At 40.1% G+C, this 13,937-nt stretch overlaps 1 protein-coding gene across 11 annotated transcripts in view; it reads right to left on the reverse strand.

Annotated features, from left to right (window-relative positions):
* slc20a2 (solute carrier family 20 member 2) overlaps positions 1 to 13,937 on the reverse strand; it is a 63,096-nt gene that overhangs the window by 7,252 nt on the left and 41,907 nt on the right. For all 11 annotated transcript variants that reach the window (XM_028579115.1, XM_028579118.1, XM_028579114.1 and 8 more), the window contains 8 exons: positions 11,683 to 12,254; positions 8,438 to 8,578; positions 6,541 to 6,626; positions 4,205 to 4,301; positions 3,856 to 3,975; positions 2,318 to 2,551; positions 1,100 to 1,736; positions 648 to 833 (listed from right to left, as the gene is read on the reverse strand). In XM_028579115.1, coding sequence (XP_028434916.1) covers positions 648 to 833; positions 1,100 to 1,736; positions 2,318 to 2,551; positions 3,856 to 3,975; positions 4,205 to 4,301; positions 6,541 to 6,626; positions 8,438 to 8,578; positions 11,683 to 11,971 — 1,790 coding nt within the window. In that variant the 5' untranslated portion in view covers positions 11,972 to 12,254. The remainder of the gene's footprint in view (positions 1 to 647; positions 834 to 1,099; positions 1,737 to 2,317; positions 2,552 to 3,855; positions 3,976 to 4,204; positions 4,302 to 6,540; positions 6,627 to 8,437; positions 8,579 to 11,682; positions 12,255 to 13,937) is intronic.

Genomic DNA, 13,937 nt, shown 5'->3' on the forward strand with positions numbered 1-13,937 from the left:
ATAACGAATGATCGATGATGAAAAAACTGAAAATATCCTTTCACTTTTGTATTGTACAGATGCAACAGACGGAAAAATCAAGTACAAGATTGTACTTGCAGGTTGCCTGTGTAGTTAAAATTCCTTTTGCCTGCAGCGGCAGCTCTGTATAGGAAGTAGAGAGTGGTTAAACAGTGCACACATGAGGCAAAAGCCCTTGATTAGTCAGACAAGTTTACTGTACCTGTAAACAGGGAGCGCTCGAGGCAACAGAGCAGCCGCTCTAAACGTGATTGCGCTGCCTTAGGTCCACGCATTATACTGCCAGCATAGTGTGGGATTTATGAATGTCAGTTGAATTGCAATTACTCGTTCAATAACATTTAACAGCCGTATTAAAAGACATTGTTTTTTGCATTCTAATACAGCTGTGTGCACATAAACACTAACCAATACTTACCAAGGATGCTGTTGCACCGGATGGACTTGTGTGTCAGCATACTGAGGCTTTTTGAAAACAAGTACGAACGTTCACCCCTGCCACAGTATTTCTCCCCCTTATCAAATTCTCTCTTTCTTTCTTTCTTTCTTTCTTTCCCATTTCCCATTTAAATACAGACAGACACACACACCCCTCCACCCACTCTCCCATGCGGTGGCTTTCTCACCTTGAGGGGGTGATGGGAGTCAGATCTTTCCCCATGGTCTGAATGACGCGGCGGCCCCACACCCACAGGCCGGCGCAGATGCCTACACCACCGTATAACAGCAGCCAGATGGGAGTGGCAGCATCCTGCATCACCCCACCCTGTTCGTAGATCATCCACAGCGCCACCAGGGGCCCAATGGCATTACTGCGAAGGTGAGAAAATAGATTACAAACTCAGGCAGCTCTTCTAGTATTTATGAGCGACTGAACATCACAAAGACAAAAAGATCTAGCAGAGTAAAGCGGAGATCTCTAGTTTTAGTTACAGAAACATTACTTGTACGTAATTTAATAGGGCAAAAAATTCAGAAATAACAAAATATATGATCGTGTGCTAGGGTAATTGACAATAATTTGACAACTGCATTGTCTATATGGGATCTTGTACGTTCTGTGAGCAGGAGGCAGTACCTGACATCGTTGCCTCCATGGGCGAAGGAGCCAAAGCAGGCGGTGAGGATCTGCAGGAAGTGGAAAAGTAGGAACACCTCAGGCTTATCCTTCTCCTCGTGCTCCTCCTCAGCCAAGTCGTCCAGAGGCACTGGAGCGGGAGCCCCTTCTTCGTCCACCCCCTCCAGCTCTGTGGCCAGCTTCATCTCCACCCCACCCTCCTCTGCTTCAATCTCAGCCTCCGCCACGGCGTTACAGTACGATGAGTAGCTATCGTAGCGTACCCTCTTCTTGGAGTAGGACACGCTGTTGCTCCTGCCGCCTCCCTCTCCGACCAGCTTTTCACTGTCATCGCGTGACTCTGTGCGAATGAGCGGCTGGACGGGCATGCCACATATAGCTGCTGTGTAGCAGGTGTAGCTGTTGTTGCGCCGCAGCAGGCGGTAGTTGTTGTCTGCCGGGCCGGCGTTGGAGCCGGAGCGATCGGTGTCATCCATGCGGCCCAGGTGGATTTTGTGAAGCAGGTCTTTATACAAACCTGAGTCCTTGTGCACTGTGTGGTACACCTGGCCATCGCTGCGCATGTGGCCATCGAAGCTGAAGCTGCCGTTAGAGATGGGTGACTTCAGGCAGCCGTTGGTCATCGAGTGGGTCCGGCCTGAAGGAGAGAAGATGAAGAAGTGGCATTAGAGGCACAATGTTTAGGAGTTAAGTAGTATTCAATAGTAGCACATTTCTTCTTTCCCAAAATATACAGAAACTGAAAAGGTATCTTAAGAGAGGAGACTATAGAGAAGCTGTTTTATTTCTTTTGAAATTGGGCACTTTAAGCCCAAGAGGGATTCAGGGAGTTCAGTTAATTCAATTTTTTTGGTTTTGTTTTTAGGCTGAAATGATATGGAATATATTTTTTTGTACTGAAAAATGTAGGCTCTATCTTTTTTTACACATTGATGGATGAAGAATTATTGGATTTTGTGTGAAAAGTTTTATTTTATGGTTAGGTTGTTGTGTAGGTTTTATATTCATTGTAATTCATAATTCTTTCAACAAAAAATACCTACTTTTTGTTTATTCCTAATATCCTGACCTCTCAAAATCACAACAATGCAGCAACAGAACAACGGTTACCCTCCTCGTCCACACAGATTACACAATGAACAGTTTCCATTCATTCGCTTTGTTCTTCATGAACAGATATAGTTATCTACTGGCACAAAAATAATCTTCCAGTTTTACCGTACGCCCTGCCATTTGGCAGGACATTGCCTCCATTAGCCATGTTGGTGAGTTCTCCACTGGAGTCGCGGGTACTCCGTTCACTGTTGCCCCCGGTGAGCGGCAACACAGCCTCATCTGTGCCCTTAGCTCCTGGTAGCTCCTTAAAGACGGGGCTCTCCTCCTCTTCTTCAGGTATCTTGTCCAGACTCTCATCAGAGATCCTGGACAGCGCCTGCTCCTTCTTCAGACGACCTGGAGGAAATCAAGTGATGGAGGGTTTAGTTAAGAGAGCATCCTAGAAAGACAGAATATCACAATAACAAAGAGTTTACACGGCCTTGTATAGTAATTACAACTGTATTTACATACCAGGCCTACATTCTGATATGTCTGAGTGATCATTTACAGTACGATAGTGAAACATAAAAAAATCCAATCCTACTAGAAAAGACTGAGGTTTTACAGAGAAGTCTGGATTGTTTTCAGTTAGGGCAAGCTGATAAAATCAGTTCAAGAGTTTTACAAGTTAATCAATAATTTTGCACACAGATAACATCTTTTTCCAATATAATTTTTCCATGCATGTTTTTGTTGATAGTGTATTGTTACTCTGCACTAATATCAACAATAATCAATTAAAAAAAAACTGGTTCCAGGACAGAAAGTGTGTAAAAAGTGAAAGACTGTAGCAACATTCCACAAACAAGTATAGCCATCAGCTAATCCAAACTAATCCCAGGGCTGACAAACCTGATGCCAACCCATAAACTCAGCCACCGCCTGAGTCACTTTGACGGATGCAGCAATATCCAGATTAGGATGGATAATATCACCTATAATCCTCACAGGCACGTTGAGCAACAGATCAAGTCGGCAGCACTCGTGTGCAGGGTCAAAGGAAAGTTCAAGAAAACAATCAATCATTCTATTTTAAGCCTCAACGTAGACGTTACTGCTTCAATAGAGACAGACTTGGAAGAGTTTGTCCCTTAGTCTGGATTGTGGCAATAAACAGAAGTTCTTATTTATCCTGCATGACATTAAGTTAAATTTAACAGATACTGCTATGTTTATGTAAACCATTCTCTCAGATATTCCAACTACTGCTCTTTCCACTGCTTGATTCAATATCTCATGTGTTTTAAAGAGTTGTCTGCTTTGCTGCAGGCTGATTTTCCCATTAGGGAAACAATTCCTGAACTTGATCTGAAAGCTTTCTACACTGCAGGCTATGATATTAACCCCGTGCATCTGGCCAAGTAGCGTCTAAGGAGAGCAACTGGAGCACTACACAGAGTTCACAGGGTTTCTTTGGTGGCTCTGGCAGAGGCCAATGAGAAAATACATCCGCTTGCATCCCTTGTTCTGGTGTCAGAGCACAGAGTGTCCAAGCGGAGGCTAAGGCTCTGTTGTTAGGCCCGGGTCATAGTGCTGGGCTTTCAGATGGCGTGAGAAAGACTCAACACAGAGACACAGAGAGACAGAGAGAGAGAGAGAGAGAGAGAGAGAGAGAGAGAGAGAGAGAGAGAGAGAGAGAGAGAGAGAGAGATACCTACTTGCTATTTTCCTCCTCATCCAGGGACATACGATAAACCAGACCAGGGCTGCACAGATCAGCGACTCAGCTAAAGTGATGAGAAAGATGGCCCACACTGGTAGCATCTCTAACCCAAGCACTGCAATCAATGAACACACACAGGATTCAGAAAATAACATCTTGCAAGTAGTTTCAAAGTATAATAATGTTTTACTCTTGTCACACTTTCAAAAGGAATTTTGAGCAAGCAAACGACATTGGCACTATCACCCGTTAAGGCTGAGATGCTAATTTGATCGTACATTGGTGTCAGACTAAATAAACAGAGATAGTTTCTCTATTAGGAAGAACAGCCGTTTAGCACTTACATGGGGCTCCAGTGTACAAGATGGAGAATGTGTTGATCCCAATAGTGGTGGCATAGAAGAGGGGCAGCGCTCGCAGGCCGTTGGGGACAGAGTCATCCTATGTAGCAAACACACAGATGGATTTTTAGTGGAGTTTCTGATGATTATGATGAAGGAGCTTAAACATTTGCATAAGTGATAAGTCATTGTTCTTGTAGTTCAATTCCAAGGTGATATGATGGGATCACTGTTTTACATACTGAATGATTCCAAGCAAATTTGTAATTAAAAACCAAAATAATGAGTTACTGTTTAGGTTTTAGATGTATGAAGAGTTTTGTGTAATGCTGATGTAATGCAGAGGACCAACAATGTCATTATTTTACATGTGATTTATTTTTGTACACTGGCCATATTTTCAGAGAGCTGATGTGATTAGTTGTAAAATTAATTAAATAATTAATTACCTTTATTTTTATAATTGTTAATAGTTTCAGTGATTTTTCCATAAAAAAATGGAAACTACCTCTAAAAGTAGGCGTCTCAAAAGATGAGGATTTGGCATTTTGTCATATGATCTTAAAGTGAATCTCTTTGGGTTTTAGACTGATGTCACATAAAACAAGGAATTTGAAGAGGACGCTTTGGGCTCTTGGAAATGAAAACTATTTAACATTTTATAGAAACAAATAAATCAGAAAAAAGGCAGATTAATCAATAATGAAAATAATCATTACTTGCATCCCTATCATTACATTGTGATATTGATGTCGACTACATACAGTATCTCACAAAAGTGAGTACACCCCTCACATTTTAGTAAATATTTCATTATATCATTTAATGGGACAACACTGAAGAAATTACACTTTGCTACAATGTAAAGTATTAAGTATACAGCTTGTATAACAGTGTAAATGTGCTGTCCCCTCAAAATAACTCAACACACAGGGTTTTATGTCGGTTAGCCTAATAGCTGGTTTGATTTGCATTGAGAGATGATCTTATGGAAAGTACCCCATGCCGATCTCTAGGTATGGTGAAGGGTATGTGATGATGTGGGGCTATTTTAATTCCAAAGGCCAATGGAACTTTATCAGGATGCATAGTATCCTGGATCCATGAAATAACTGGCCTTTAAAAATAAAAATCTGCCTGCCTCTATGGGAATTTAACATAGGGGTGTACTCACTTTTGTTGCCAGCGGTTTAGACATTAATGGCTGTGTGTTGAGTTATTTTGAGGGGACAGCACATTTACACTGTTATACAAGCTGTAAACGTAATACTTTACATTGTAACAAAATGTAATTTCTTCAGTGTTGTCCCATTAAAAGATATAATGAAATATTTACTAAAATGTGAGGGGTGTACTCACTTTTGTGAGATACTGTATATGGCCTAGTCTTACTTATGCTGCATTACTTCTACTAAACATTCTTATCAGTCTATTTAATTTCCCATGTGATGACCAACCTGCCATGTTCAGCAGCTCTACATACATGTTTAAGTGTTCCTGAGGAGGAAAATGAACAGTTCTTCTCACTAACTATATAGTACATCACTCTGGGCAAGGAAAGCAACTGGCTTAAAATATAAAAATGCACAAGTTGAAATGGAAGTTAATCTGTCATTACAGTCAGAGCAAAATTATGTGTGAGTGTAAGTGTAAACAGGGCCATTCATTAACCAGTTCAGGTAAAAGGTGGTGAGGTAAAACAGTTCACTCTTGCACAATGTGGTTTACTATTATGAGGAGCCTGACATACAATAAGACCGACCTACAGAGGTTTTAAAGTCTCACATCTACATACTAAACCATCGTCTTGACAATTATCAAATCTTAACACAGTATGAATATAATAAAACGATTAAATATTCCTGATGCAAATAGCCTGCAGAGACAGAGATTATTTTGACCCAGCTATACAGTAACAAATCGTCTTATGACTCATTCATACATAATCCTGCAGTTGTGACCTCAGGATGATTTTTCTTCCTGGTCTGCCAGAGATAGTCTGTTGCAAAATAGCAGATCTGCGGGTGTTGCCAAATCAAATGGATTTTTATCTGTGCTGAAGTTCTTTGGAAAGGGTTGTGTGTACACGTGTATGTCTAAATTCTAGTATTTAAACCCGTGGCTCAACGACCCCCTATATTCTACCACTTCATGGACAGTCGTATAACATTATTTGTTATGGTAAGTATTCCAGTGCCCTGATGTAAAGGCTTTAAACCTACATGTTTATAAGGTAAAATATGTCTTGAACTAGAAATGCAAATAAGAAACTATAAATGCAATGAGGAGGGATTTGTGCTTATGTATGTGCGAGTGTCATTATAATAATGTGAGCCCACCTTTCTGAGGATGAAGTGTCTGATGAGCAAGAAGAGAAATCCAGACATGAGTCCAGAAAGCAAGGGGGAGATAAACCACGATGACACTGGAGAGGGAGGAGAAAACGTCATCAAAAAAAAAACAGCAGACTACAATCACTCATTGAAACCGTATCATCGGGCAGCAATGATCAAGTGTTACAACTGTCTTTTTGCTCCCATTTTATTTCCCCAACATGGCTCATCTTCTGTTTATTTACCTCAGTAATTTCCTACATTTCCCAGAATGACTTTCAACTCTAAAGGAACAGGTATGGCCTTTTTAAATTAAGCTGTGGTTTATGCATGCAGGTGAAGAAAGAGATTTCTTCCTCTAGCTGAGGCTCAAGGGTGAAGAAAATGGTAACTCTGCCTCTTCTAATAAAGACTGCTCGCTGTGTAAAATGGTCAAAGGAGTCATCCTTGCTGAAAACAAACGGATGATTACTGTTAAGGTGCTGACACACTAGGCAGACAGCAAAGAACTAGTGAAAAAGAATTTCAACTGTGGCCTCACCTCACGTCGCCTGTGTCTTGGCCAAAAAGTGGCACACATCGCAAAGACTACAGTCGACGGGCAAGTACGTTCTGCGCCAGCATGAGAGGACATAACTCTCCATGCCAGCAGGCGGCAGCAATCTATCAGTCGTTCAAAAAGGGAAACCTGATATACAAACCATTGCTATGACACATACAACAACACAGGGTTTGCCTCAATCAGCCAGCGGCAGAGCACAGCCGTCGGTCCCACTGCTTTACTCCCCACCGGGGCGACAGCAGACGCCAGGAGATGGCTAGCTAGCTTGTCCATCTCCCGGGCTGTCTTCTGTTCTGTCGACAATGAAGTCTCCCTTCGGTAGGGAAGCAGAGGAAAAGATCAGCCAGCTGTGCATAGCTGGCTAGTTTGCGTATTCAACCCACCGTGCGGTCATTCTATACTTTTTACAAAAAATGAGCTGAATAAAGTTGTCACTCATCTGGCCATAGCAATCTGCTTTTATAGGCTGTGACAGGAGTGTGTGAATAAAAAACATTAAGTTGTTAAATTTTGCTAATTTAGTGGCCGGCTAGTTAGCTAGCTTGCTCGCCAGGGAGATCAGTTCTCTGTCTTGCACCAACCACGGTACAGAACATCTTTTTATTAGTTTTATTTTTAAAAGACGAGTTTATGTTGAAATAAATATACCTTTACAAATAGTTATGCATCTCATTATACGCTTGCCCTCTTATGGACATACATGCAAAAATAGATATTTGAAATGGTCGAACCTCTGTATTTAAATTTAAAAAAAAAAAAAAAGTTGTTTTTTGGCCAGTTTTGACAGCCCTGTGTATTTGATTGATCAGATGAAAAGCCTTCTGTGTGTACACACAACTTTAGTTGTTTGCTTGCTTTCTTCACTTCCGTTTTTCGAGTGATTCTTCTCACTGACAGCTCCAACACCAAAAAAGTCGACGGTGCTGGACACACCGCAAAAACTAGGGCGGTAGACGCTCACCGACCATCTCCGAGGTGTGTCATACCTTTAACATATTGCAGAGCTAAAAACCTTTCTGAGGTTTAACTTCACTGTAGTTGTACTGGAAACATCTCAGTGTGGCGATATTTAGTTTATTTTCTGTGAATTCTTTAATGGTAATATTACATACAAATTCTACACTGTACACACCAAGAATAATAATCATATGCAGGTATAAGGATATTCAGTAATCCACACACACACACACACACACACACACACACACACACACACACACACACACACACACACACACACACACACACACACACACACACACACACACACACACACACACACACACACACACACACACACACACACACACACACACACACACACACGCCCCTAGCCATTACCAATCTTGACAAGCTCCATCCACTGTACGCCCTTGGTGCCGATGGCCACCATGGAGAAGCCGATGGTGGCGCCAACAATGCAGTGAGTTCCAGAGATGGGCAGTTTGAGGAAGGAAGCGATTAGCTGCCAGACTGCTGAACCTGTGATCGAAACAAGAGACACAAATCTCAGAAATGTTTCATATTCAATTGTTTTCTATCAAAAATGTAGTTCTGGAACAAAGAGAAGTACAAGATGTAACCTAGAGAAAACAATGCCACATATATGAATTGCATCATTGTGTCATTTTTGTGCACAAATGTTCTTAACATTATGCTTCTGTTTGTAGTTTACTTTTTTTGGATTGAATACTTTTTAAAACTGCATTATTACAGCATGAGACATCTTAAATGCGTTTTGAAATTCTAAAGTAATGCTTTAGGTTTCTATAGTTTGTAAAGGTTGGCACAAGTGAACCTGTATTTAAAGTTTCAGTATAATCTCAAAACTGCAGACACATACTGTACCAGCACAGTACAAGTACATGACAAACAACAAAAAGGATAATAGTTCATTTATCAAGACATTGATTTATCAAGACAAACATGCCATGATGTCTGTTAACACAATCTTTTCCCACAGGTCAATTTATTTCTAGGCAACAGAGTCCATTATTTGAATAATAAGACCTCAGGGCCTCATTGTCAGACTTGGACGTCTTTTTTTAAAAGCCCTGAATTAGACGTTGACATGTATGCTACAGTATAGGATATACAGTACTGTATTGTGCTGTTTCTGTGAACCTCAGTGAAACAATAAAACCTGCTGGACAGAATCAAAGCATTTTCCGGCTTTTATTTAATCAAATCAAGAAGTTAAAACTTCTTCTCATACTGTATAAACAATAAGCCGGTGAAAAAGGTTTCCTGTTTGAGATTAAGAAAAACTGTTCAGTGTTTCCCCAACATTCACTTGCGGCAGCCCGTCACACGTGAATTTTCAGGGACACAGCAATCCCCTGTGCATAATGTCGCCTTATTTATCATGGTTTTCCAGCAGTCAGTCAGTCATTAAAATGGCATAGTCTCAGCGAGAGCCCCATTGTTTTCTGTTCTGCACAATTCATTTACGGAGGTAATCAAATTTTGATGAGTAAAGCTACTGTTGGCTTGTGCTTCACTGTAAATGGGTTTTAATGTGAAGACAAAGGCAGGTCTTTCTCTGGAAATGTTTAATCATAAGGTTTATCTGAAAATAGGTTACATTTTTTTTGTGAGGAGATTGCTTTGAAACTTTGCAAGGACACACTTTTATGACATCTCTCATAAATCCAATAAAGATGGAAGTTCAGAAATCAAAGTGCAGATGTTCTTCAAATGAACTTTTACCACTCCTAGAGTTTGTAATTCAGCAGTTTATTTTGATTTGTGAGCAAAAAGAAAAACATTTAAAGCCACAAACAGGTTCGATAAAGAGCTGCAGAAGCTTTTTTCATTTTGGGGAAACCTCAAACATGTAATCTCTGGACATTCGGAGGGCAGTGTGGGTGCACATGGACTCTGATCACAGTAGCTCAGAGCATTTCAAAGCTGTTTGTAAGGGCTGTATCAATACTCTTACAGGAGATTGTGTGAATATTACATATATTCGAATAGTCTGACATCCTATTGTGTTTGCCCTCAGGTCAGGATATGAATTTTTTTTTTTCTTGACTTGTGACCTGATTAAAGCTGCACATGAGGCATTTACAGGGGTAAATGTGCATAGCAGAAGAAATGGCAGAGCCTGCTCCGCAAAAGCTGAAATATATTAAATTATGGTATGTTTATTAATCGGCAACAATTTATAACCTTTATTTATTTAGGGAAGGCCATTGAGAGGAAGCTCTCTTTTCCAATGACGCCCTGATTACAGCGCATATAAAAGAAAAACAATTCCAAAATGACGGTACATATAAATATGATCATAAATAATGATCCCAAAATAATATCATTATAAAAACAAAAAACTACCATAGGTAAAAACGACAAGTACATATAAACAATGAACTAAAATGAAAATCACAGATGTGGGTGAATTAGAGGGCTATTAAAAACAAGAGCAGTCCCTATGTAACGCATCTTCAAGCATCACCCTGAACGTCTCAATGGAAACCAGGCGCTCTAATTTGAGTGAGTTCCATCTGTCAGGAGCGTTAAAGTTAAAAGCAATCTGTCCTAAATTACTGGTGATGCATGGCATGACAAGTCTAATGTATGTCTGTGAGCATGTCTGATATGTTGTGTTGGTGAAACTTAGCAGCAAAGACAGATACAGGGGAATCTTGCCACATACTGTAAAGCCTTGTATATTAACAGTAAATGATGTTGCTCTCTCCGGATGGTGAGAGAGGGCCAGCCCACTTTTTGACACAAAATACAATGCATCACCAGTAATAAAATGCAGAGCGCTGTAATATACCACATCAAGCAGCGTCAATTTGGCAGATGAAGCATGCATGTAAAGAATGTCACTATAATCAAAAACAGACATGAGTGATTGCACCACAGTTTTCCTACTGAAAATTGAAAGACAAGACTTATTACTGTACAGGAAACCAAATTGATCTTCTGTTTTTTGGTTAGATGTTCCACATTGGTCTGAAATATGAATCTACAATTTGAATTTGCTTGCCAATTTGGATAATCGATTATCTGCATTAGTTATTTATCAAGCAAAAATGCCAAACTTTCACTTCTAGCTTCTCAAATGAGAGGATTTGATGCTTGCCTTTGTTGTATATCATCGTAAATTCAAAATCTTTGGATTTTGGACAGTTGTTGAGACAAAAGGAGGCACCCTGGGCTGTATGAACTTGTGAACGGCATTTTTCACCATTTGTTCGTTTCAGTCCTAACATCTTTCCATGTTACTAATTTCCCAAACAACATGAACAGCAAATGTTTACCTAGAGGGATATTTCACTCTGCAAACACATCACAATGTTCACATCTTAATAGTGATGATCACAGAGGTTTCTCTTGATTTATTTCAGGGCTGCGCCTGACGATTATTTTCATTATCATATGAATCTGTTGATTATTCTTCCAAGTGCCCATGGTGGAAAATCCTCACAATTTTGAAGGTTAAAGCTGACAATATTTGGCATTTTTGCTTGAAAAAGTGACTATAATGATAAATACAAAATTTCTAAATTTAAAAACTAGTTGAATAATTGACTTATCACTTCAGCTGTACACGCAATGTAAAATTGAGTTCAACTTACCGACCATGGCGCTGACCTCCCCTGCCATGAGTACGGGCACCGTTTCGTTGTACAGGTTGACATCTATGATGCCCTTTCGAATCGTCTCACCCACTTTGGCCCCGAGCAGCATTGAGCCCAGTGTCTCAAAGATAGATGCAAGGATGCAGGCCTGTTTCAATGTGACCACGCCGGACCCCACCGCTGTGCCGAAAGAATTGGCCACATCATTGGCGCCCACTGAAAAGGCCAGTATGAAGGCAATGATGAAGCCAAGGATCACCATCCACAGATACGGCGACAGATCCATCTTGATATGTTTTCACAGAGAAAAAAATCCAAGTGGCGACAAACAAAAATAGCTTAAATATTCTTTAAAAAATAAAAGAAGTGCTGCTATGTGCGCTTTTAGCAAAGGACTTAAGTTAAGTCCACTCCTTTCTTCGTCCCCTGATTATAAAGAGTTTGAGGGGAGAAACACAGCCGCTAACTAAGCGTTTGGAGCTCAGTCCAAAGATTGGAGACTAGTGATGGTGGGTGCAGGAAGCATTCCATAGCTTAGTGTGAGACCGTCTGTCTGCGAGATCCTTCACCTGCCAGAGAAACAAGAGAAAAGAGACACAGAAACAGATTAGTGTCATAAGCCATGATTACTCTTTATCAAGAGCAGCTACCATCTGACAACACCTCCCTGTGACTTCTTCAGGAAACCTAAAACAAAGGAGGGGAGGGACCAAGTGAGGAGGAGAACTTATGAAGACAACACCCACCCCCCAAAACAAACAAACAAACAAACAAACAAACAAATATATATATATATATATATATATATATATATATATATATATCTCTCAACAACTGATTGATTCAGGATGGATGATGACAATGCAGATTGGGCTTTGACGAAATGGGGAGCAGTGCACTACTGTGGGGAAAGCTGAGGACATCTGAAATAGCCACAATAGGACATCACAGTCTGCACTTCAAAGAAATCAAATCAGACCATTGAGAGGGCCTGCTGTTAGCGCTGAGACTATAAAAAGACCACAGTATCCAGCATGAGATATGAGCAAAGAACCCAACATTAGAGTACACTGTTAACACCTTATCCAAAACACAACAGGGTGGCAGATGTCTCTGCCAGACCTGCCTTCATTTCACAGGTTTTTCCTTTGCCACACATCCAGATAGCCTTTGACAGGAATACATAATTTAGTGAGTTTCTATATTAGACCACTAAACTATCTCAACCACTATCACATTCATGTCTGACACAGTGATGCTCTTGACTGATAATAGGCACAATTAGCAAGGATATTAAATGTTTTACATCAAAATTTTGTCGCACTTCCTGAAATGCCTGAAAGCATTGTGCTCACACTGATCTTACTAAAATAGAAATGTGAACCAAGAGACAGTCTACTGCCAGCCTGGTGGATGTTTGCATGGCAAATTGCATTACCTGTCTAATCTCTGCTCTTTCAGCTTCAGCATAAACTGTGCTCGCTGTGTGACCGTCAAAGATACACACGAGTTTTGTAACAAGCTTTGGAGTACAAGTTCAAACTAAATCGAAAGCTTTGCTGCAGTATAAAATAAAAAAAATAAAAACTCAGTGAATGGATTTAAGTTAAGACTGCAATGCAGTAAGAACATCAGCAGTGATGTTTTACTGCTGCAAGAGGTGGGAACGGTTCACAGAACTGCACATTTGGGGCTCAGTTAAGTAAACTAATAATATAGTAGAGAAAATGTAACTTCTCTATTTTCTTGCATATTTTGTAAAATAAATAATACCGGTTTACAAAAACCTTAATTGCTGTGACATTAGCTATTAAGGAGGTCACCTAAAATATAAAAAAAAGATGACAAGATAATTTTAAATACATTGTACATTACAACTATTAAGTCCAGTCTGACAATAAGCATGATTCTCTTGTGAATAGGGCAGTGGTGTGGATAATTGTTATTATAAGAATATTAAAATACAGCGATGAAACGATCTTCAAACTTTATCTACAGAAAATGATTGCCAACTAGCGAATCGAATAATCGTTTAAGCAAATACAGCAAACATTTTCTTGTTTCAGGTTCAACAATGTGAAGATTTTCTGCTTTTTTGTGGTTTCATAACATTGTAAACTGAATACCTTTTTGATTTGGACTTGGTTGGACAGGCTGAACAGGCTCAGTAGTTAACGACACGCTAACGTGCTGACGGATCCGGTGTTGTGTTTTTAGCTGAGTTGGACCAGGAAATATTTGGTTAAAACAGA

This window comes from Perca flavescens, chromosome 5 (assembly GCF_004354835.1).
Source record: "Perca flavescens isolate YP-PL-M2 chromosome 5, PFLA_1.0, whole genome shotgun sequence".
Classification (NCBI taxonomy): domain Eukaryota; kingdom Metazoa; phylum Chordata; class Actinopteri; order Perciformes; family Percidae; genus Perca; species Perca flavescens.